The 25979-nt window shown below is 27.6% G+C and overlaps 2 protein-coding genes and 2 long non-coding RNA genes across 6 annotated transcripts; 2 read left to right on the top strand and 2 right to left on the bottom strand.

Annotated features, from left to right (window-relative positions):
• The first annotated feature begins 3971 nt into the window (after positions 1-3971).
• On the top strand, positions 3972-6558 carry LOC147658058 (uncharacterized). Its single transcript, XR_015290959.1, has 2 exons — positions 3972-4120; positions 6344-6558. It is a non-coding gene; the product is annotated as an uncharacterized LOC147658058 (long non-coding RNA).
• On the bottom strand, positions 4282-8789 carry crm (cramped chromatin regulator). Of its 2 annotated transcripts, none has more exons than XM_012490426.3 (10): positions 8651-8789; positions 7239-7451; positions 6856-7119; positions 6583-6786; positions 6327-6517; positions 5673-6167; positions 5272-5574; positions 4865-5194; positions 4685-4795; positions 4282-4606 (listed from the first exon to the last, which is right to left on the bottom strand). In XM_012490426.3, exons 2-10 carry the CDS (start codon positions 7441-7443, stop codon positions 4502-4504), a joined length of 2208 nt encoding a protein of 735 aa, XP_012345880.1. In that variant the 5' UTR covers positions 7444-7451; positions 8651-8789; the 3' UTR covers positions 4282-4501. The 2 variants fall into 2 exon arrangements, with proteins under 2 accessions (XP_012345880.1, XP_012345881.1); XM_012490427.3 differs by lacking the exon at positions 8651-8789 and adding an exon at positions 7535-7895.
• Stim (stromal interaction molecule) lies at positions 8152-18115 on the top strand. 2 transcript variants are annotated; one of them, XM_003696215.4, is made up of 11 exons: positions 8152-8864; positions 9451-9593; positions 9673-9792; positions 9871-9983; positions 10064-10179; positions 10247-10416; positions 10503-10646; positions 10723-10890; positions 10986-11250; positions 11533-11607; positions 17028-18115. In XM_003696215.4, exons 1-11 carry the CDS (start codon positions 8657-8659, stop codon positions 17558-17560), a joined length of 2055 nt encoding a protein of 684 aa, XP_003696263.1. In that variant the 5' UTR covers positions 8152-8656; the 3' UTR covers positions 17561-18115. The 2 variants fall into 2 exon arrangements, with proteins under 2 accessions (XP_003696263.1, XP_031774319.1); XM_031918459.2 differs by having other exon boundaries at positions 8748-8864; positions 9432-9593.
• LOC116414903 (uncharacterized) lies at positions 11281-17170 on the bottom strand. Its single transcript, XR_015290958.1, has 4 exons — positions 17032-17170; positions 16602-16706; positions 16426-16524; positions 11281-11850 (listed from the first exon to the last, which is right to left on the bottom strand). It is a non-coding gene; the product is annotated as an uncharacterized LOC116414903 (long non-coding RNA).
• Positions 18116-25979: the final 7864 nt, after the last annotated feature.

A 25979-nucleotide genomic window follows, 5' to 3' on the forward strand; every position in this document is an offset into this window, starting at 1 on the left:
AATTTCAATTTGTTTCTGAAATTTTTTTTTCAAAAATAATTTATTAAAAACAAATAACAATTTAGCAGGTAAAACAAACGAAACATAATCGAAAAAGCTCGGAAGCAAATTTATCGCTGGAGATGAATGCCTCGGTGATGTTGCAGCCGACGATGACATTGAGATTTAAAGATCTTACAAAGATTTCATTTTTTTTTCTCTCTAACTGCGTTATTAATAGCATCACGTTGTTCCTCGCATAATTTAGATAAAACGTGTAAGAAAAAAAGAAAATGATACTCTGTAATAACGTGTTTTATGTGCATATCAAATTTTCCTAGAATGTTGTGTTACATTTATGTATGTATATATATATATATAATACTTGTTCTACGTATGTCATTAAGATGTATGGATTTTCAATCGCATAAAAATTGTATCCTTCAACGATTGCAGAGTGACGAATATGTAAAAAGTAAAATATTTATTCCCAAAATGAAAAATGTGTATACCTTTCATACGATGTGAAGAGTTTATTTATATAATATTTATTTGAAAAAAACTCACATTGGCGACGCCTATGTATTCGTTTATTTATAGTACGCCACGATGTCTCGACATCGTGGTGTGTAAACATGTTGGTACTACCATGGACTTTATTTTACTTTACGATGCACCTTTCTCTTTTTTTCTCTCTCGTGTGTCTTTTTTCTTTTTCTTTCAATTACGTCTCTCTGCGAGTGGGAAGAACACAGTTTTTATCATAACCGCAATGAAACTCGTAAGGATTACTAATAACTTATTCGAAGAACTATGATTATACAAACCTTGTCGAGATTTGATTTTATTGGTTTTTTCGAAATGTTTATTTATAGGGAAATTGAAAATCGACAAATAAAAAATCAAAGTGAAAGAGAAAGAATGATACGTGAATTTAGAAATGAGACATTACATTTTAATTAACATTAATAAAGAAAATCATGATAAATTTATTTAATCAATTTCAGATGAAAAACGTAGTAACATTTCTCAAAAATAGTTGTAACATTTCTCTAATCTATTTTAAAATCGTTTATTTTTTGCTGAATCAAGAAAATAAAAAAATTCTTAAATCATTATATACTGTTTGCTATTTATTTTGGATTGGGATTCTGTTTATACGTAGAATGAATCATAGCAATCTAATAAAAATTGAGATAATTTAAATTAAAATAACAGTTGGAATTTCCTTGTTGAACGTAGATGCACAAACATTTTATTATATAATTATTAATTATTCTTTCGCTATATCATTTTTAATTAATTTTAAATTTAAAATACAAATATTATTATCTTTCAAGATTAATAAAACATTTTATAACAATTTTCTATAGAAGAACATAATTAAATCAAATTAAAATGTTAATATTTAAATATCTAAATATAATAAATTAATTGAAGTCATATAGAATTATTTATTTTATACATTTTCTAATATTATATAGAAGTCTACACACAATCATATTATTACAATAATATTAATAATAGCACTGTCATTAATATTGAAAACAATACAATATTTATATTTTTAATTTATTTTGATTTTCTTGAAATCGCATATTATAAAAATCACTTTTTTTTTAAATTTTGATTTTTGATTAATAATTTTTGTCAATATGAATGTAGCTTATACTAAATATTTCCTGTACAGTTATTGCGGAAATAAAGAAAGTATAATGATTATCTATTTCAAAATATTTCTGATCAATTTTTTAAATAAAATTTTTCATGTATTTCGATTTATTTTATTTCCTAGTCATTGATTTCAACTATAAATTATTTGTATACTTTTGTATTAAAGTCAATTAAATAATTTTAATGCAAAAATTTTTAATATAAAAAAACAGACATTTATATATATATACAAGTACTTGCAAAATGTTTCAATAACTTTGAATATCTCTGTTATTTATTGTTATAGATACGAAAAGATTTTCAAGAATAAATTTTTTTTTAGATGTCAAATTTTTAGAAATTTCAATTCTATATATTTTTTTTAAAAATAGTAGCTTTTTTTCTTAATAGAAAATTAATGAAAGAAATATATAATTAAACATTATAATTATACATTTATATTAATATTTTTTGTTCGATATAAAAATATTGTCAACTTTCGAAACAATTTTATTCAATATGAACATTATACACAGAATATCCCAATTTTTTTACAAAGCAATGTTAGCATACATATATTTTTTGAGTAAAGACAAAAAAAATTCATAATTCAACAAAAACTTACAACAAAATTATGAAATAACAATGAATTGATGTCTCATTTGATATATTTACTTGTACGAATATATCTGCAAATATGAGAAAACATTGATAAAAAAAAGTTAAAAATAAATACGTGTTTAAAGTTAATAAATAAATAAAAAAAATTTTTATGCAACACCGATCATAAATTTGTACAATTTATGATAAATTGCATTTTTCTTAAATGTAATTTTGCATTTTTTTAAATAATTTTTTAAAATATTTATAATTCGATATTTACAAAATTTTATTATTTTTACTTATAAAACATGTTGACATTGTTTTATGAAAAAAATTGAAATCCTTTATACATTTTTTTATATAAAAATAATTTCTGTAATAATTAGAAATGCAAATTGATATTCTGTATATTTCATAAATAGAATATATATATATATCAATGATAATTGTAATCGCTTTAGATACGTTACAAACGTAGATACAATGAAAGAAATAAAGGAAAAAAATTAAGAATGAAGAGTTTCTTTTATTTTTAAATATAATAATAATATTTTTTTAAATATAATAATAATTATGTGTAAATATAATCGAACTTCGGTGTAATTATATATGTGTCAAAACAAGAAAGGTCATTTCAAAGTGTTAAACAGGCTCATAATTTTAATATTGATGACAATCGAAAATTTTTAATCAACATAATTGATAATTAACAAAATAAAAAATATACACATTAGAAAAAAAATTCAAATTATATAAATTTCTAAATTAAAATTTCTTGATACATCAACTGTACTTTCTATATGAATAAAAATGAATATATGTATTTATATATAATATATAAAAGTAAATTATACATATATAATATTGCTCTTTCTGAAGAAAGTATATTAATAATTTATCTCTTATGATAACAAGTAGAATCAATTCATTCTTAAATATACTTAAAAGATGATTACATATGAGAGAAATCACACTGTAAATAACAAATAGTTGATAGGTGCGTGCGCATAAGATCACGTGGACGCGGGCACTATGAATCATTCACAATATCTATTTCGCAATGCGCCATCGAAAAGACTGCTAGCTTAGTTTCTAAGAATACGAATATCTTCGGGATGTTCCGCTCATTGTCATTCCTATTACATTCGAGGCATTTATAATTTTCTCAAACATCTCTAATTTAATTAAAGATTACTATTTTAATCGATCAATGTTTAATTCGATCTTTAATTTGAACTTTGATATTCAATTAAAAGACTTAAAGTTTTTTACAGAATTTTTTTTTATAAAATACCGTCATGATTTTATTATCATCAGATAAAAATCTTTTTTGCTAAAATAGTTTTCGATATATATAGCTCCTTAATACCAGTACTAGAAGTAATAATATTCCTGAAAATTATTTTCGTAGATCTTAAAATATCTTTTAATCGAGGGATTAATTTAAAATTATTCATTTGTAATAATAAATAACAGTAAACAATAACATGTAGCTGTATCTATTTTTTTTTATATTCAATATATATTTAATAATAATCATATTTAATCGAGTTTGCTGAAATAATTGAATTTTATAGTTTCTCTCGGTAAAAGGAATTGCAGACTAGGAATTCGTTATTTTTTCTTTCAACACGCGTAATTAGTTACATGAGATTGCAACGCAATACCGAGAATTTTATATACGAGAACTTGCCTAAATGATTCCATAAACAAATGTCGCGTCATCTTTATAGGTTAAACAAGGATGCTAAATATCTTATTTATAAACGTATTCCTCCCGCATTTGTACAGTTTTCAATAAATCTTTATACCATCAAACGTAAGATGAAATATTTATGAGTATTCATGAATGATTGATACAAGATTAAGAAGTTAGATAGATATAGTTAGTATAAAAATTAATTTTGTGTTCCTTAGAAAAAATATGATTATTTGAAATAATATTGACAATCTGTTTCACAACAAAATATTATATATAATTAAATATGTATGATAAATATATATTTTACAAATTATTAATAATGAAAAAATAAAATTTTATAAAGATTTTATATATGTATATAAATTACTTTATTTTTCATTTATTATTATTATTATCAATATTAGAATTATTATTACAGTCAACTATGAAAGTTAATATCAAAGAGATAAATTAGTCAATCTAAATATCATTGCATACTCTAACTATAAAACATCATTCAATTTGCATGATTTAAAATAGATATTTCGTTAAAATTTGTACAAAACTAATCAATTATTTATATTTTTATTTTTTATTATCATCCGATGCAATTTGTGATGCAAGATTTGCAAATTTTGCCATATAATCAACACTATTTTCTCCCATCAGGCACTGCATATGTGAAACAACCTGTAATATTCATATATAATTTTTTATTAATTAATATATAATATATTTAATTTTCTCAATTTTATTATCAATATTTACATCGGATGATGGACGATTATCTTCTATATTGTCTTCATTCTGAATCCTCTGTGAAATCTTCATAGGAGACTCTAGTTGACCTAGAAAGCTACTTAATGAAAAATCTGCTACCTGGAATTTAATATTACTTGTTAAAAATTTTTTGTTTATTTCATATTCTTTTAAAGAGAAAAAATTTACCTCGCTATTCAACCATTGATGTTCTCCCTCTTTAAGTATTTGTGTAGCACTTGTTATAATGGAATTTGTAGGTTTTGAGTCTCTTGCCACTTCAAGTTCATCCAATAAATTTTTCACTTGTGATTCATTTATAATTATAGATGACGATTTCTCATTTTGATGATCATTAATATTTATAGAAGAATCATTTATTTTATTTTCTTCTTGAGGATTAGATATTACATCTTCTGATGAATTGTTTGGTGTAGATATGATAGGCAATACCCTTTGTACAATAAGACTTTTTTGTCTCACAGTTCTGCCTCGTTTACTAAAACGTGTCTTAAACTTCTGTATTTCAAAAATAAAATTATTTTATAAATTAATATTTAATTTAAAAAAAAAAAAAATACAAAATCAAAACGAACATCTAACTGTGTTTTGAATGCATCTGGAGTTCCAATTTTGTGATAAGTTTGTGGAATTAAAGGTCTTCTAAAAGTCGATTCTTTCGTCGAAAGAATTCGAGAGGAGATCACAGTTTCATTACTCCCAGAAGTATTGTCATATACTTTACTTGTGCCATATCTATGTTTTGCTATGGATAATAATTTTTGTAATGTAAGACATAGATTGTCGCTGTGTAAACTTGTTGATGTAGATTCTCCAATGTGTTCTCGATGATTCCAATCCCACCAATATTCCAATGTTACTTTTGATTCGCGACCAAACTAGAAGACTTAGAAAATTAGAAATGATGCGTTTCTGATGAATAAAGTTCTAGTAATTTTAAACTTTTATTCAACATAGATTTAAATAAAATGTATACCATTAAAAAGAGATCTCCTACAGTGATAGTATTTGCTTCTTCTATATTCCATCCTTTACGAATTCTTTCAATAGTTTCTCTGCCCGGAAATCCATTAAATTCTGTTTGTTGTTCCAGATTAGAAGTTTCGGAATTATTAACAGTCGATGGTTTTTCCGAAACATTACTACCAGATTCTATTACATCTATATCGCTATTATTATCTGGCATGATACAATTATCTTCTACACGATTCATACATTTTTTATCCATTTTATTCTTCTTAATTCCCTTTTTTCCAACACCTTTTAAATATTGTACAGATCCTAACATATCCATTCTGGAACTTTTCAGACCTAAACGTTTTTCATAAGAATTTAAACTAACACTATTACTAGTGAGATATTCTCCAAGATTCACCATTGGTAATGCAATTTTACTTCCTTCAGGTGGTGCCACTCGTAATAATCGAGTATCTTTCATTTCATTAGTAATAGCATTTTCTACATTAGGGAACTGTGTTATATATATAGGATTTTTTCATATTATATTTTTCATTTTTATTATACAATACTTTTAATTATTATAAATATATTAATATAAATAATTTATATTAATTATTATTATCAATTATTTATATTAATTTATATTAGCAATTTATTATGAAAAGGATACTGTATTATATTTTGCAGGTCTCCATTTTTGTTGTAAAAATATTAATAAACTTGACAGACGTCTTTGTATGGGCAATAAGGTGCGTATTCTTGGATTCATTGATGATGCTTGTACTTGCCACCATGCCATATTATTACGAGGTCTTAATTCAATTGTTATTCTAGAAGGAAGTTTAATTTCTTCTTGCCAATCTATGAAAACATTATAATATTAAATATTTCTTGAATTATTATAAGATTTTAATTATTAAGAATACCTTCCAATTGATTCAATTTTCTTAATGCTCTACATATAGGTGTTTTAATTCTCATAGTTTTTCCTCTAAGCCTTACTTGTGTTGAACCCCAATAAACAAGTTCATTTAGCTTTAAATGTACTTTTTCATATATTCGTGGTAACTTTCTTCTAAGTTCACCATAATTAATTAATCCATATAATTCTTGTGAAGTTTTTTTTACATCTGAAATAAAACATTAATGAAGCATTTATTAAATGAAAATTAAATTATAGCAGTTTATTAATCAATTACCTTCTGAAAATTTTAAATGTTTTGATATTTTTAGCCAAGTTCTATAATAAAAATGTCTTATTTGTTCCTTATTTTTTATTGCAGCATCTGGCAAACCTTTTTTCTTTCCTTGATTTAAAAAATAACTTTGCAAAGCATCAAAGTCTTTTCCATATTCGTTCAATGCTTTGAAGAAGGTATTTTTATCTTCCATGGACCATAATTCACAAGATCTTTTTAGAGATCTTACTTTTACTTCTGTATTATTTTCTTCATCTTTGGAATCTAAACATAGATATAAACAATTTTTTATAATTATACAATCAAATAAAATTTAATTAAGAAATTATTTCATTATTGAATTCTTTTGATTAATATACATATTATCAATTAATAATACAAACCTTTTTTTTCTAAGTTATTACCATCACAAACATCTAATTTCATTTTTTTAGTTCCACGAACGACACGAACTTGAGTATTCTTGGAATCCGTGGGTACTTTTGTCTCTGAACAGTTTTGTACATTTTGGGATAAAGCTTCTTCTTTTTTGATAATTGAATTGATTCCCTGAATTTCACAATCCTCGTTTTTTGTGTTATTTTCCATTCTAATATCTTCACAAAAAATATAAAGCGATCTCAACAATTTCAAATCCTTAGATGTTTCGAATTTTATAACATATTAAAACATATATTACTTTGATCAACAACATTGTCAATTTATGATCAAAAATATTTGCATTACAACTTGTAAAATTAATATCATAATTTAATCAAGAAATTGTATAAAAACTCGTTTTAACATAATTAGACTTCAGAAACAAACGTAGCAGTGATTTATTGCTGCGTTAAAACGTAATTATATTCATATGTACACACAATTATAAACACAAGCTTTTTCAAAGCTAATATTCATTGATGATTCAAAAGAATCTAATTTATATATAAATATAAATACAACGTAATCGAAAAATTACGTAATTATGAAAATTTAATGATATTGAATTCCAAAACATGATAGATACTCGTACTGTGCGTTCTTACAGATTATACAATTCTGAGCGTGTTTTCGAGCAGATCGAATATGTATCTGTTTAAAATAAAAATCTAGAAATTAAAAAATGATAAGCAATTTTTTTGTAAGCAGATACATATTATAAAATTATCCATTTAATTAGAATAATTATCAGAATAATTAATTAACATATTTGTAAAATTCTTTCCAAAATATCAAACAGTTGTATCATATCATTACTTCACTCTGCAAGAAGACATTTTACAAATAATTTTCGCGCTACACTGGCGCTAGTAATAGTTTACTATGCAACTGCAATGCTAAGCCAATAAAATCACGCGAATAACCATACACAGGGCCAATTGAATTTTTTGTTTTTTACATATAGAAAAATATATTGTTGTTTCCGATCTAAATTAATGATTTTTCACAATGTTGTTCATGGAAGGTGGCCTTGATAGGAAAACTCGACACACAGCAGAAGAGCGGAGTGTACTTAATTAATAAATCAATCGATTTATTTTAAAAAGAGATCTCGGACATTGACCGACGCCTTGATGGGGTTAATAACGATGGTGTGTTACTCGGTTGCAGAGCTGCTAATATCATAATCGATCACGCGTGTTATGCACTCGTCAAATTGCATTGCCATCCCGGTTTTGATAATTGTAACCTTGGATATATTCACTATTGCGGGTCTACGTCAAAGGTGACAACGGGCCAAGAGTATTCGGTTTTATTTGACTTGTAGCAACTGCGCAAGGGGGGCGCGAGGTGTCAGTGACAAGGTGTAACTAACCTTAAAATGCGATCATCCGTGATTACTAATGTGATTGTACTGTTCGGGTTGCATTTCTTGTATTGGTGTTGCAACACAGTAGATGCTAGCGGCGGGGCCCTTGATGCGAGTCCGAACTTTCAGTCTGGCTCCACTGGAAGTTCACATTCCAAAGTCACAGCATTCTCCGCTACACTTACTGATGGACTGGCACAAGCTGTGGCTCACGAAGCTGGTAAATTTCCTTCTCTTTTTATCAATGTTTTGATTGTTGGCTGAAAGTGTTATTTAATTTATATTATGTTTATTGTGTTTTTTTGATTAATCTTCTTGTTTGTTTTATTAATTTTGTATTTAAATTTTTTATATGTATGTATAAATTCTTTATAGAGCATGTATTTAATTTGTAGAAAGAAGTTGGGTTTAATTTGCATTATCATTTTGTGTGAAGATATTCACGAAGCTTAAAAAGAAAAATTTGAAGTTTTCTTTTTATTTGGTATTATTATTGGTTACAAAATAGATAAAAATGTGTTTATGATAAAAATTCATATTAAAAAAGATAAATTTCATAAATGATCTAATCATTTTTTTTAAAGATAATTTATATTTTCATTTAATAATAATATATCATTGTGCAGATTTATTTAGTGTCTATTAACAAGACTTTTTCACAATTTTTGTATTAATAATAATTGGATGAAAAGCTTTTTAAACATGTTTAACAGGTACACAGTTCTATAAAAAATGGCACCTGTATAACAAATTACATATAATCATAAACACATACAATCAAACGTAGGCTGTTTAATTTATTACAGGTTCTGATACTTGTAACGATGACCTAGCTTGTCTTACAACAATGGCTTCTCATGATCGACTAGGTTTGGAAGCTATCAAGTCACTCCATAGTCAACTAGATGATGATGCCAATGGAAATGTGGATCTATCGGAGTCAGATGATGTAAACAAATTTCTATTTATAATTTATTTAATATAGTTAAAAAAAATTTTTTTATAAAAAATAAATTTTTTTATTTTAGTTTTTAAGAGAAGAATTACAATATGAAGCTGGGTATGAAAGAAGACAAAGAGCTTTTCATCATAATGATGATATGCATATTAGTGTTCGAGAACTTTGGGAAGCCTGGTTAAGATCAGAGGTATTATCTCTCTCTTTTAACATTTTAAATTCTTTTGATATCTTATCATTTTTATATATATATTTTTTTCTTTTATAGGTTCATAATTGGACTATAGAACAAACATCAGAATGGTTATCTTCTAATGTAGATCTTCCACAATATGTTCCTACTTTTATACAACACCGTGTAACTGGTGCTACACTTCCAAGGTGACTTTCTATAAAATAATATATCATTTTCATATTATATAAAAATTTCTTATAGAAAAATATATCTTGATTTTTTTCAGGTTAGCTGTGAACAATATGCATTATTTGACTAATGTATTAGGCATCAAAGATCCCATTCATAAACAAAAAATTGCCTTAAAAGCTATGGATGTAGTTCTTTTTGGACCTCCAAAGGGTAAATAATTATTAAAATATCTTTCATTAATAGATTCTTTAATTAATTATTTAATACTTTGTTATAGATACTGGACATAGTGTAAAAGATTTGATATTAATAACATTATTATTTGGCGCGCTTATTGGTTGCTGGTATGCATATCAACAGAAGAAAAATTCACAGAAACATCTTCACAGAATGATGAAAGATATGGAGAGTTTACACAAAGCAGAATTAGCATTGGAAGACTTGCAAGTATGTTTTTCTTTCTATCTTACCAATATCTATTTGGTAGCTTTATATTTAATTTTATTAATATTATGATTTATGATTTTTTACAGAAAGAATTAGAAAGAGCACGAATGGAACAAGAAAGTGTAACTACTGAAAAACAGAACTTAGAGAAACGTTTACAAGATGAAAGTGTAGGATTACATGCTTCTTATTCAGATCTTGAAGTTTCTCAATTAAAAGCAGAAATTGAAGTAAATATTTTTCTCTATATTCTTATATTTTATATTAAATATATTTTTTAAAATGTAATTAATTTCTACTCGGCAGATGTTAAAAGTTGAATTGCAACGTGCAGAGGGTGAACTCGAAGACAGATGTTGGTCCCCTCCTCCTGGATTGCAACATTGGCTACAATTAACTCATGAAATTGAAAATAAGGCATATACAAAGAAAAAAATAAGTGCAGAAAAACAGTTGCAACAAGCACGAGAAGCAGTAAGTAAATGTATTTTTTTTTTGTAATTAAGTAAAATATTTTTTATATATTTGTAACATAATTGTCTATATTGATTTTATTAAATTTTTGCCAGTGTGAAAAATTACGAAAAAAACGATCAAGTTTAGTAGGAGCATTTGTTTCAACCCATGGAAAATCGATCGATGAAGTTGACAAAAGTATAGTGGAAGCAAGAACTGCATTAAACGAAGTCACCGCAGAATTACAAGAAAGAGTACATCGTTGGAAACAAATTGAGCTCTTATGTGGCTTTAATATAATCAATAATAATGGTCTAAGCTATTTAGAAACTGTTTTATATAGAGGAACACCCAACGGACGAGGTCTTGGACTCAGAGGTATATAGATATATATTTATAAAATCAAAATTTTTAATTAATATTTATTTATTTAAATATCTGAAGTATTTTGTAATTCATAAATGATTTTTGTATTTTGATATAATTGTTACTAACATTAACAGAAATGCAATATTATCAGTATTTTGTGTAACAAATTTTGATTTAATTTATTATTTTAATTCTCTTAATAATACAATTTCAATTAGATTTTTATAATTTATAACATAATAAATAATATAAATATCTATCATCATTTATTATATAAATTGATGTTTATAGGTCGACTCAGTAGTCAAGATGATTTAGACGACGAAGCAAGCTCAGTATACTCACCTTCATCATGCGGTGCCGCAGGTAAGCTGGAAACGGACTTCCACGAGCATTTAGATTGATAATAACAATGCTCAATATTGTACATATTGTAACTTTGATACAATGACATTTACCATATCTAAATATTTTTCACTTTTTGTTTCTCTCTTTATGTCTTTCTTTTTTTTCCTCCTTTCTTTCTCTTCTCTTTTAATATATATACATATGTATATTTGATATGGACGTTGTCTTCGAAAATAATAATTTACTAACTCGTTTGTCTTCCTAATAATAATAATAATAATTTAGATTTTTTCAATTGACATTAATATCTTTTAATTAGTAACTGTAGTTTTACAACGTACGTATGTATTCGAAAAAATAAATATTGTCATATGTACTCTTATTCGAAATGAATTCTAAATTTTTATTAATATTTTTTAATTACTTTATAAATTTTAAATTTATTTTTATTAAATTTGTAAAGTAATTTATAAAAATTTCTTAATAAAAATTTTGAAGTCAAATTTTCACTAAAAAAAAAAATTCACGTGATGCCTTAAAATTCTTTTTCTTTTATGAAAAAATAAAAAAATAGTTTTGACGAATCGTAAAATGCGGCTGGTTAATGTCACACATTACGAAGATTTTAATATTTTTATATAAAGGAAAAAAAATATATATGTATATTTAAGGAATGCAAAAATATATAAAAAAAAATATATTTTTAAAAAATAAAATTTTTAATAAAGAAAAAATTAATAAGAAAATCGAGATTCACATTACAATTTGCTCAAAAAATGTTAATGTTTTATATATATATATATATAAAATATTAAACATTTTAAAACATTTTTGTTAAGTTTGATTATGTTATTGTTTTGTGTCTGTTATATAAATTATTGCATAAAATTACGCTGTAAATGTTGTTGATTCGTTGTTTTGTATTTTTTTTAAAATTTACTTAAATTTTTCAATATTGCTTATACAATTTTTTGTGCCTTTTTTCCAAACTAATTCCAGTTTTATAAAATTTATTTATAACTTAAAATGGAAGTATAAATACTTTTTATATGTTTGAATAATTGTATTAACAACTCGAGTTGTTTTTATGATAAAAATACCAAAATTTCATGATCTTTATTTCTTAGATTATTATTTGTTTATGTTATATTATCATTTGCTTCTAGGGATGGAAGAAACTATACTTAGTGGTCCAAAAAAAGATTAATGAAGCTACATAATTAAAAAAAATTTTTTAATATATTTTTATGCATATTATTTATCTTATTATTTATATTGTGCGGAGACTTATTTAAGAAAATTTAAGAAAATTATAGTTGTTAAGAGATTGTTATTATTATCTGTCAAATAATTACATATTGATATATGTAATATATGAATTTATTTATTAGTATATATATTACATTAAAGTAATGTGTGACACGAATAAAATCTTTATAATTGAGAGTGCATTATGCCAAATAGCTGCTTATAAAGCTTTTTCTTTGACATAACAATAAATTGTCGAAAGAGCATCAGCAGATCTTTTAGTGAAATCTAATCAGGATTTGTGTGCAGGAAAAAGGAAGATTTGAATTAAAAAAATGTTCCCTTTTCCTAATCAAGATTTGTCAAGTTTTAAAAATAATGGCAAATCTTTTGACTCATTGTTAACTTTAATACATATATTTATATATACAAATATATAACTGGAATAATGTATAATCGCTATATAATTATACATATCGAGTTGTTTTTTACAACTACCCATTCGTATAAATTATAAAATAAAAAATTATACGATGATAGTTTGAAGAAGAAAACATGACATATTTTTGTATTAAAATTTTCATAATGTATCGAACGAACGAACGAAGCCACAATTTTGATGGCGACGTGAAAAAGATAAATTTGATATTTTTATAAATATCACTTTTACAAATAATATCTGTGTTTTATTCTTATAAAAACAAAAATTTTCCATTTTCTTTTTTTCTCAATAAGGAATACGTTTATTATTTACGAGTGAAAAAAAAAAAAATGATACAAAAGTTCAACCTACAAACAAAATTTAAATAATCAAGAAAACAAGCATTACAAGCATGTACTTCGCCTCGAGTGTTTTAAAAGAGAATTTCAAACATATATTATCCGCGATTCTATCTTTAACAACGTTGTTTTTTTTTCCTTAATAAAATTCGGGATATCTAACCAATCCAATTATTAATCTGCGTAATTTGCTGTTATTATTAGATGAATTCTCGTCTCGATCACGACTTTGATTATTCGCCGATTATTCAGAGCATCGTGATTAAGTTATAATAAGCTTTCAAGTTCGTTCGTTTTCAATATGCAATATGTCGATTAAGATGCCAAACGCGATAATTATTTAATTACTACATATTTAATACGTTTTCACGATCGATCACATCACTTGTATATCGTATTCAGTTGAGCACGAAATCGCAGGGACGATTAATAATTTTTATCGATTTAATATCGATTATTTCTCGCTAGTTTCTTTTTTTTTTTTTTTATCTCGTTTCAGAAAGCGTTTTTCTCGTTTTCACCGAGAGCACGTTTCAATTTTGCCAGATTCGTAGCAAACACGTTGTTGCACAACACAACAGTTTCGTATTAATAGGAGTTCGAATTAAAGACGGGCGTAGCATCCAATCTTAATTGGACGATCGTTTGTTTATATCGCTGGAGGTCGCAATGTACTTGGTTATTTTCTTCCACGCAACTTCACAATTCTATTTATCCTTCGCGATTATCTTACGCGATGTTTATCGACTTGCATTACAATTCAACAACGAAAAATCTTATTTGTTCAAGATATATATTTTCCATCAAAGATTCCATGACACGTTACTTCTCGTTTCTATTGATTTTTTTTTTTTTTTTTTTTTTTTTTTTGAGAAGGAATTATTACGAGTTATTAAACGATCGAGAGATTTCAATTATTCTCTACGTTTGTAACGAGATAAGAATCATAAGAGATTGCTTCTCGCTAAGGAAATATTGTTCCAAGAACGTTGAAATCTTTCGATCATTAGATGAAATCGCTTGCCTGCAGTATTTTCTAATTCCTGGGATTTTATTAAACGATAAATGATGCCAAGAAAGAAATTCTATTTCCTGGGGAGACCCACGTCACGTTTAAGATTAGAGCCAATTAAAATTAGATGCGTTGATCGTGTATATACGATCGAAAATTTTGTTCCACGATCCTTGCGTTATTACCTTATATATACAATGCGATAATACGTTCTCGAAAATACGTTAAATTCGAATGGAAACGGCTCTTCGTTCTCTTCCATATATATATTATATATATTAATGTACGAGCACATTAACTACCAATGTACGTACAACGTATATGTATATACACATACAGACACACGTGCAGTCCACGCAAGGAAAATGGACGATTCGCGATACATTGTCTGATACATCGCAACACAACATTGTTACGTCCCCCTATTCAAACGTTTTATTATGTGTACGATTTATATGATCGTAGTTAATAAATGAGAAGCAATTAGAGAGAAGGGAGAAATTATACACGACGAGACTTGTTTGTATATTCAAATCGAGAAAAACGTTTCGATATCGATCGAGACTTTAATATGTAATTTTAATTTTAATCTTCTTTTTTTTTGCTGCATTAAATTTTTACCTCGATCTTATTTATTTAATTGTTGATTAAATATACATGTGTCGTGAATTTATTAAATACATTTTTTTTTTTTTTTTTAAAGAAAAACGACTTATTTGAATTAAAATTACATATTATTATCGTAATTTTTATCTCGGCTTGGAAACCAAAGTTAATCGCGTTAAGATTGATATGAATATGTATTCTCGATATAATTCTCGATAAAAGTTTTTTTTGTAAGTTTTAAGCTACTTCTATATCGGCTACCATCTCTGTGTTAAAGACTTAAACGAATGACATTATGACACACACATACATATATATATATATATATATATATATATGAAAATCTATATTTTAAAATATTAAATCGTCTTTTAACACCGTATTTAACTTCGTTGTGCAACGAAGTTTCCTTATTGCATTATTGATCCGATATTAAAAATAAAATGAGAAAAGAAACTAGAAACTATTTATTGTCATAACGTTAAGCACACGTCTGGCATGAAGGGGTCGATATAAGCGTATTATTTGATGAAGCGCGCCAGAAATGTACCAATGAGATTTTACGAATACTGTTGTTAAAATAACCGAGAGTTTAGAGGTTATCTGCGGGTTATTAAAAAAAGATTTTCTCCGAACAAAATAATATAAAGACATCTTTTTCTTTTTTTTTTTCTTTTTTTTTTCTCTCTCCTAGTTGAAATAAACAAAGAAGAGTCAAGAATATTTTTCTCTGTATAATCTTTTGTATCATAATCGTTCGTAATTATTTCGTTGTTATTTTAAATTAACGGCAGAGTATATACGGTATATGGAAAGAAATTTTTATCATATCATATATGAAAATGTTTGATTATCTGTAAAAAAGAAAAAAAATTTTATTGACGATTTCTCGCATTCTCTTTCATCAAAACGAGGGACCAAACTGCGTTCTATGGTAAAGTATACGATATATATATATATAGAAGTTCTCTTAGAATCCATATGACGCATAGTTTGGAAGAATTTTTTTCTTCGAAGTAGATTCTATGAATTCTACTGTCGTTAAATCATCATCAATTTTCTTTTCGCGTTATTTGTGTTTTTTAAAATAAAATTTACGAATAATATTTCGATATATATATATATATGTTTGTTGAAAGAATAAAAAAGTATTGCGAGGAGATAAAAAAATTTATACTATATCGACTTACTGTGGAATATAAAAGAAAAGTATTATCTATTCTGTTGTTTCGTTTCTCTTCTTCTTCCTTTTCACGAACTCGTGAATTCTGCATGAAACTTGACACCGTCTTATTTTGAAATCGGAAACATCTAACATTAGCTTATTTGAACAATTTGATTAAAAAATATTCTCTAATATAGATACCTGATGTATCGGCAAACAATTGTTGTTGAATCAATATTCCTTAGAAATTAACACTCTTTTCTAGCTTCTTCTCGAAATAACCTTCTCTCGCCGCTGATTATTCTACTAAAATAATTAACCAGATTAGTTTATTTAAATTCTCAGTTTTCAAACATTTAATTTTCACACTTGTATCGGTGCAGTTCTTAAACTCAATGAACTTGATCGATGTACACGGTATATATTTTTATAAAACTTTTGTAATTGTAATTTATTCAACGATTCACCGATACAAATTTGAAATTTACAAATTCGTTGAAACGAATGTAAATCCTGAAACGAGAAGAAACCACTGATTTTAAAAAACACACTGATTACAGATTAAAATAATGGGCAAGAAATCGAAAGTGATGATATAATTGAGATTTTTCTATATTGTATCGACAGGTACAGTGGACAACTTGACGTGGAAAGAGTCATCGGTTCCACCAGACTCGTCGAGCAGCGAGACCGGGAAGGAGACACCGCCGGAGGTACATTTCACGGTTGGCGATGGGCCGGACGAGCCTGTCAGATCGTCGAGCAAAGAGAAATCCGGCATTGTCCGTTCCTACAGCCAGGACACGAACATGCTCCTCCCTGTCGAGGACAAAACTACCTCATCATTTCTCTCCAAGACGTCCTACTCGGAGAATTCGTTGGACTCGTCTAACCAGGATCGAGGAGGGCAGCAAAGAGTCGGTCCGAATCCATCCACGGTCCCGGCTCCGAGCGTGACGAGCATCAATTCCGCGAGCGGCCAATCGAGTTCGAGCAACAGGAAGGGGGCATCGAGGGAGGGACAGGCGACATCGATGGCCGACGATGCCGAAACGTTGTCGACCGACTCGAGCTCCACCATGGACAACGACGATCCGAAAAGACGATCCCGCAAGATCCTGTTTGCGTTCAGGAGGAACAAGCCAAAGGTTACGTGGTGAAGAAGGGAACCTCTCGAACCTAGTCAACGCGACATAATACGATATACGTGGTATACTAATCCGTATTGATCTGTGCAACGTTTCTTACTTAACGCTGTTTACATTATCCGCGAACCGATTAGTTATTGTTATTATTGGGTATTATCGAGCCGCGACGTGCACTTAAAAGGGGGAAAAAGAAAACAAAACAAAAAAAACACACATATAGACAAAAAGAAAAAAAAGGAAAAATGGAAAAGAAAAAAAAATGGAAAACGAAGTTTCGTCTCCAAGAACCGGTCGGTAATTGATTAACGATCATGCCCTGCCGGTACGTGTGTAAATAATATGTATACTATGCATCTATCACGTAACACGTGTATACAAATGCGATTAGAGAGACAGAGGTATGTATAGCCGTGTAGAACATCGTTGGAGGAATTCATCGTCGATGATACTTTGGTCTGGATTATTGATGTTCGATGTTGATCTTTATATCGAGGGATTCATTCAAAATTTCATATCAATATATTGAGAGATTATACACGAAAAATAAATATTTATTTTTAAACTCTGCGATATTTCGTATGAATTCATGCACTAACTTAAACTTAGTAGTTTAGAAACTTTAGGAAATTTCGTTTAATTGGTTTAATAAGTAGCACCGTTGGAATTTGGCGTGTTAAGGCTTTTACGCATTCACGCCAGAATATTGCAAACGGCACATTGATCGATTATGATGCTAAAAAGCGTGTTGAAGAAGAAACTTCGTTATAAAAAAAAAAGAAAAAAAGAAAAAATAGAATTGTACAGTGTGAAAAGCATAATAGAATCGGTATATACCAATAATTAATTATAGTAGTGTCGATAATTTTATTAACTAACGAATATAAAGAGAAACAGATGAATAGTATAGAATAGTTAGTAACTTAGTGAAGAAAAAACGATGTTCTACCGTGCTATCGTCGAGTAGGATGTTTTTGGTGCCCCGGTGTGTCTCCCGTTTTGTTGCCAAATATTTGTTTTGTTCGCAAACGAGACACCACCAAGCGACGTCCTTATCTTAGCTAGTTAGATTTTTTAAATTCGCGATGCTGAATTCTTTAATCACGACAATATTCTGATTCAGGGATGGGCGATCTTTAACACTGCGCTTCCGCTCCCGCGTAACGCTCCCTCTCTTTTTTTTTATTTTTTTTTTGTTTTTGTTTTTCAATTGAGCTTATCCCGCTTATCTAAGCTTATTGCTTGTTAACCGAATTTTTTAACGTTTGTGGCGAAAACATTTTTTTTTTAAACGAAACGAATTTTTTCTAAAAAAAAAAAAAATAAAATTAGAAATTTTCTCTTTCATTTTTAAAACTGTTAGAAAAGGATGTTAATATTATTGACGAAATTGAAATTTTAATTTTAAATGTACAAAGACGTATATTGTAAAAATGGTTTTTCTTCGAAGCAATGGTGATACGCTTCTTGTCCATTCCCATTCATTCATGCATTTTCATTTTTAACTTATTTCGACTATCATTTAATTAAATTAATTTTGAAAAATTTTATTTAAACGAATCTTCTCTATGACGACACTCGGCCTAAGTGTATCAATAATCTTCGTGTAAAAACTATCCAACAAATTTTCTTTCGAGAAATCTTCTCCAAGAAGCAATATACAATTCATGATCCCTGTATTATTATGATTTCAATTTCGATTTTTATTTGAAGACAAGCGATCGCTCATTCCTAGATCCTTCGAGTCATATCTTCTATCGCGTAAAAACTCGAAATTGTAACGCATTAAGGCTTTCTATTTTTTTCTTTTTTTTCGCCAATTACGACATTAGTTATTAATTGTGTAGGTATAAATCTTTTTCCTTTTTTTTTTTTTTTTTATTGCGCTATTATTTTTATTTTTAGACATATTTTTAAGTTTCGACAGTATAGGCCGAGCATAAATCAACGACGCTCCTCCATTTCAAACTTTTTCTTTATTTCTAAACTTCGTTTAATTTTTTTTTTAATATACGTACATTTAAGACGAGACACAATCTCATAAGTTTTATCATTCTTTGCTTTGTTTTTTGCAAATTGTAATTTTTCTTTTCTTTTAATCGTTACTTTTACTCACACAAAGTTATTATTATTTTATTCATATTTATTCAAGTTAGCATATTATATATATTTATACTTTATGAAAGAGTTTTTTTCTTTCTTTCTTTTTTTTTTTTTTTTTTTTAGAAATTTAACGATAACAAAATAATTTTCATTCGATTCGATATGATTAAAGTGAAGTGAATATTAAATTTATTGGCGAACTTTACATTTGTAAGGAACAGAGCTGTATTCTAAAATAGGTGATAATGTGTATGTGATAAGAGATACGTCATCTCAAAAGTAATATGATCTCCCTTTTTTTTTTTATGTAATGATATTTAAAACAAAAGGACACACGAATGTTTCGATTTTACGTGTATATTATTTTTATATTTCTATTTTGTAAAATAGAAATAACAAAGATTTGAGATTGATAATTCTATTATAATGGATTCTCAATTCTCATTTTTTTTTTTTTTTTTCAAAGTAAGAAAGAAATAACAAAAATTATACTCAACATTCAAGAGAGTGTCATTATTTCTTTTCTTTCTTTTCAAAATTTCAACAGAGTTTATTTACTTTTGACAATATCATCACTATTTTGTTGACATGATTTATCATTTCTATTGTTCATACACTTCATAGGATTACTTATGGGATGATGTAACAATTAATTATAAACGAATTTAGGACATTTATTAATCCTTTGAGGTTCGTGTTGATTTATAAATAGAATATCGTTGAAAAGCAATAATTATTAAGACTTCTTCATTCGTTTTTTCTATACATGACTTTACACAATGAAGTTTGAAAGTATTACTAGATTTAAAACTCTCAGATAAAACTCAGGAACCTTAAAGGAAACTCTCAGGTGATGAGATTTTTGAGAAAGGAAGAGAAATAAGATTAAAAAAAAAAGAAAAAGAATGATTTTTTTTTCTGCTTGCTCTCATATCACGAGAATACGTATTGACGTTATTTATGCGTTTTTTTTTTTTTATACAAATTACGAAAATTTGCATACGAGTCAAGGCATTTTATGGTCGCGTCTTCGTTTCGACTTCGTACGTCGTTGATCTTCTTCTTTTTTTTTCCTTCTTTTTTTTTTTTTTTAATTTCACATTTATATTGCGACACCTGTTGTACTTCACTTTTTTTTAGATATTTAGATAATGACTGGTTCGTCTGATATTGGTCATTAGTCATTCAAGGTCATCAACATCCATCGTTTCCATCGTTTCTTAATTCACTGCAAATCTACTGATTGCAGGCATTTCTCTACTTTTTATATTGTATTTTATGACAATAGAGAAAGTCTGACTAATGTCAAAAAAGATTATTGAACGATGTAAAATGAAGGGAAATGAGCGAAATACTGTCCCTACCATTATTTTTGGAATGTTAAAAAATTGTAAATATGAAAATATAAGAGGGAAAAAAGTGATGATAATTCGTATTTTGAAACATGATCTTGAATAACTTGACTTGTTTTTTTTTTTTTTTTTTTTTTTTTGGACGGACTGTAACTTTAGTTAACTTATCACTCCCCCCCTCCATCGTACACATACTTCCCTATAATTGCTATGTGTGCTAACGAATGCCGCCAATGGAGTAGTTTCTTCCTTTCTTATTATATGTATATTTTTTTTGTTTTTCTTTATGTCAAAGGCTTTATGTCAAAAAAGGCAAAAAGAGGGGAGAATATTTAAGGGATGATTTTAAAGACTGAAACAAGTACAAAAGTTGGTATGCAAGAATATCCATTCACTCCTTATTTTTCATGTTATAAGCAACTCAACGTTTTCTCTCTGTCCCATCTAGTACAATTAATTAAATGGCTCGTAAGTTGAAAAATAAGTTATGCATACTTTTAAGAAAAGTACTTTTGTATTTATTTTAGAATTGCATCTTAAATCTTCTTCTCGCGTCGTAGGAACATCCTGTACGTGTACACGTGTACACACATACACACAGACACATGTATACTGTAGAAGCAAACGCGGCGAGGCTGGAACTCTCTGAAACTTGTTTTCATTTTAAAGAACAAAGACGTGGTAAAAACTTTACCACTGATATGCCCCCTCCTCGTGTCTCATTATCTTTCCGTGAATCGATTTTGTGATATTTTGAAACAAATTCTAACTTCACCAGACGTTCACTATTTATTCAAATTTTAAAACTGGAAACTCGAAGCTTGCGAATAGCTAGGAGACAAAATTTGGAAAACTCCGAGAATGAAAAAAAAAACGAAAACACGGAGAGATTTGGACGAATGTATATTCTTTGTATTCCACTTGTATTCCCTATTTGATCTAGACGATTTATCCATTTCCGCTTGATCTTCTCTCTTGTGCTACCAAATGTTTTTTTTTTTTTTTTTTTAATAATATACGTTTCTTTTCGTCGTGTATTTTCACCCAAAAGTAGCGGATTTTCCATTCACTCACACACGTTCTTCCAGAATATTTCTCGCAATCGGAATCCCGTTCTTTTGCTTCTTTCTTCTTCTTTTTCCTATGCAATGCGCATTCCTTCCTCCGACTTATTGTTTCGATAAATTCGACACTTCGATTCGCTCCTCCTTTAGGCACAAACTGACACATTTGCATCTCAGGATTGAATCTCGATTTTTTTTTTTTTTTCTGGTATAACAACAATCGAGAGTTGTTCTTTTTTCGAGGTATACCTTCGAGGACAAAGATCAGAACATGACTCTGGAGGCGATACCTTTGGAGAGAAGTTTTATCGATTATTGACACGTGAATAATTGTTACGTATTGGATATATTTAATGTTCTTACTGTTCGAGGTTTTCCAGATTTAATTTTAAGAATAAAGCGCGAGGAAATTCGAATTGAATTAATTTGAACGTTGAATTTCTCTAAAGCTTACTATATTATGGTATCGTGCACAAAGGCAAGCAAGATGTGCACAAAGCTTTAACGAGTTTTTATCAAGGTATCGAATTACCAACGTACAAAATACATAAAGTTGGCCGGTAAAAGTATCAAATTTCAAATAAGAGAGGCCAAATAAGTAAATAAGCTATCTCAACTCAAGTTAGAATTTTTAAAATATCGTGTTATTTAATTGTCTAACGTATAATATCGAGTTCATCGCGAAATACAAGAATTACGAATTTCTGGAAATCTCGAATGGTAAAATAAACATCGTAAGATTGTAAAAATCAAGCGTGTATCATAAGAGAGCAATAGACGAAAGGATTTGACATTCAATGGACCAAGTTCGATTAAACGTACATAAGTGAGAAACAAAAATAATAATAAAAATAATAATAATAATAATATTAATAATAAACGATAGTTGGAAGGATCGAAACGATCTTCTAGGCTCAATTAGCATCATAGATAGTAGGGAACGAAGAGATTGTTGTAATTATATTGTTCATATAAACTTTTAACTTTGATGAAATGTTATTACAGCTTTCAAGGGCTTCCGGATTAACACAATATTGTAAAATAATTATAACTACCAATTTTATCGTGATTCACTAGTTGTGCCCACCTGCCAATTTTATTACAAATTACAAATTATATGATTGTTAAAAAAAAAAATATATATATATATATATAAAGAGAAGGTCCAATCTTTAGTTGGAATATTTTTTGAATTTTTTGAAAGTTTTTTGAAAACTGATCGAAATAATAGGCGAGATTACGAAAACATTGTGTTAAATTTTAAAATGTGCGTCAATTAATCTGACCGTTGGGACAATTTTAACGATTTAGTGATCGGCTAATCGGATAAGAAAAATGAAGTAAGTTTGAAAATATCGGTCGATAATTTTCGATTTGCGACTCGATGCATCAAGAGAGTGTAATTTCTTTTTTTTTTTTTTTTGCAATCTTTTGGAATTGAAAAATTTATTTCTGTTCCACGTTTCTCAAAATTATATAATAAAGTCAAATAAAAGACTGCAATGAGCAAATGAATAATAAAATCCTTCAACTTACGATACGTACGATATTCGTGTTTCTCGTTAGATTATTTTCATCCTCGCGATTCGATGGCTGAATTTTTTATTCCAAAATGAGATAAATTTGGATTCAATATCTTGCATCTAGCCATTGTACTACAATCGTGATTTCTCTGAGGATTAATATCCGATATATGAACCATGTTTCGTTTCGTCAAAGATCTTAAACAAGAGAGAGACAGAGAGAGAGAGAGAAAAAGTCAAGTCGTTGATCAACCGTGAGAAATTTTTTATAGAATGTGCTTTATTACGAGAGTCGGTATACAGAATATAAAATCAAAAGATCAATTTTATCGTAACACTGTTTGCGATACTTCTCTTCTTTGCGAAGCCGTAAACATATTCCTCGTATTATAAATCCATCTTGACTGAAGAACAAACCACACACCGTCCGAAAAATTGTATACCGTCCTTATAAGGCGAGATCTCGCGCGATTGTAATATCGAGATAGGGCATGTGCGATTATCGATGTATATTCGAAAAATTGAATATGGCGGTCGTTCGTTTATCGATGTGGTGGAATGGTCCCTTGTTGGTATACTTTTTTCTATTTCGAAAAATTCGAACGAAATCAACGAGGATTGTGTAAATAAGGTGAAAAAAGAAAAGAATTTGTACGAGAATAAAATGTGTCAGCTTCGTTTAGTGTCTTAATTCGTGATTAACCCATTAAGTACCAGCTTTAAAATGATTTTCCAAATTGTGAATATTTGATATATAATATATACATATATATTAGACGAGTTCCTTTTAGTGCTTCTTTCGTTTTATCGAATAGTTGTAATAGTTTTTAAGTAATCGTAATAGTATAGTGTTAACCATTCCTAAAAACTAATTAATAATTGTTGAGAATTCGTAATAATTTATTCGAAAAAAACGATTTAGCGATTAAAAGGATGAACATATCTTAAAATATCTGTGGAAATATAATATAATGTAAGTACTTTATATATCCGAAAATAAAGATTATACAAAACAAATCGTTGTTAGCTTAGATGATAAGAAGTCTTCGATCTTTTGATCCTGGCGATCAAGTTTCGCTATTTTTCCTTACGGATTTACTTGGTTTTCTTAGATTTTTAAGTTTTTTTCCCTTTTTTTCTCTCCTTGGACTTTGAACATTTAATTGCGTTCTTTTATTGCATAAATGAATTTCTCAAATTATATTGGTGCAAAATCATTAAAAATTAAAAAAAAAAAAAAATGCAATATACGAGAATAGGTATAAAAATTTAAGAAAGAAAAGAAAATATATTTTTCAAAGATAGAATAATAAAAGAATAGTTTTAAAAGGATATGATAATATAAGGGTTTCTTATGATAATATAAGGGAGAAATATAAATGCTGGTACTTAATGGACCTACAGAAGCTCATCACGTATGTAAAATTTGTTATAATATGTATCGATCAAAATGTGTTTTGCAATTATGACATTTATAAAGGACAGTTTTTTAAAATTGTGCATATCTTATTAATTTTATATCATATGAAACCTGACTCCAGTTTACCGATTATTAGCGAATAGAAAGAAAGCGTGAATGGAAGAACGAAAGAAGAGATAGTATGTAAGAAATGAGTAGAATACGTCGTATGTATTATAGAATTTAAAAATATGCGTTACTTATAACACATAAATACCAGCCAAAAATGGAGATTTTTGGAATTTAACTTAAAAGATGAATATTAAGTTGTATCCTCTTTTCTTCAAATATTTAAAAAAAAAAAAAATTATAGTTCAAAGAAAATCGTAAAACTTGACTTTTAAATCTTTTGAATGTTCCTGAACTTTGAATTCTTTATAGAAATATATTCGTGAAACATAAATAAATACAGTGTTGTGAAAAATAATTATTCTTTACAATTTAGATCAATAATTTGGACGATTTGATTCTTCTAATTTATATAAATAAGCAGGGAATAAAAAGATAATTCAATAGATACATCCGAGTAATTTATAGAATTATTTTTCCAAATTGCAAAATTTAATTTTTTTGCATTGGACTCAAGTCTCATATTTTTAGCTGGTAACGTATACATATACACGCCTACACGGAAGATTATTCCTATTTGAGTAAGTTGAGAAAATTTTATTCTAGATAAATATTTAAATTATTTCTGTTTTATATATATATATATCAATCAAGTATTATATCGTTCGCCAATTTAATGGTGATATAGGGCTTTCTTGTAACGCGACGCAATATATTATTTTAGAAAAAATAAAGGAATTTTATAAAATTTCGGAAGCATCTAGCCGATTTTCGTTTGTTTTTTTTCTTTTTATCGATCTTATTAAAAAAAATCTATTTATAAATCTGCTTTTTTTTCAGGGTAACACAAATGCAACACATTCG

Source organism: Apis florea, unplaced genomic scaffold (genome assembly GCF_048593485.1).
Source record: "Apis florea isolate Af1SG1 unplaced genomic scaffold, ASM4859348v1 contig_2350_pilon, whole genome shotgun sequence".
Taxonomy (NCBI): domain Eukaryota; kingdom Metazoa; phylum Arthropoda; class Insecta; order Hymenoptera; family Apidae; genus Apis; species Apis florea.

Excerpts from the sequence above, each read along its gene's own strand:
- crm (XM_012490426.3), bottom strand. The coding sequence starts at position 7,443 with ATGGAAAATAACACAAAAAACGAGGATTGTGAAATTCAGGGAATCAAT. Across the intron at positions 5,575-5,672 it reads TAGGAGATCTCTTTTTAATG|TTTGGTCGCGAATCAAAAGT; the intron begins GTATACATTTTA and ends TAAGTCTTCTAG. Across the intron at positions 4,796-4,864 it reads ATCAATGGTTGAATAGCGAG|GTAGCAGATTTTTCATTAAG; the intron begins GTAAATTTTTTC and ends ATTAAATTCCAG.
- Stim (XM_003696215.4), top strand. The coding sequence starts at position 8,657 with ATGCGATCATCCGTGATTACTAATGTGATTGTACTGTTCGGGTTGCAT. Across the intron at positions 9,594-9,672 it reads ATCTATCGGAGTCAGATGAT|TTTTTAAGAGAAGAATTACA; the intron begins GTAAACAAATTT and ends TTTTTATTTTAG. Across the intron at positions 11,608-17,027 it reads TTCATCATGCGGTGCCGCAG|GTACAGTGGACAACTTGACG; the intron begins GTAAGCTGGAAA and ends TTGTATCGACAG.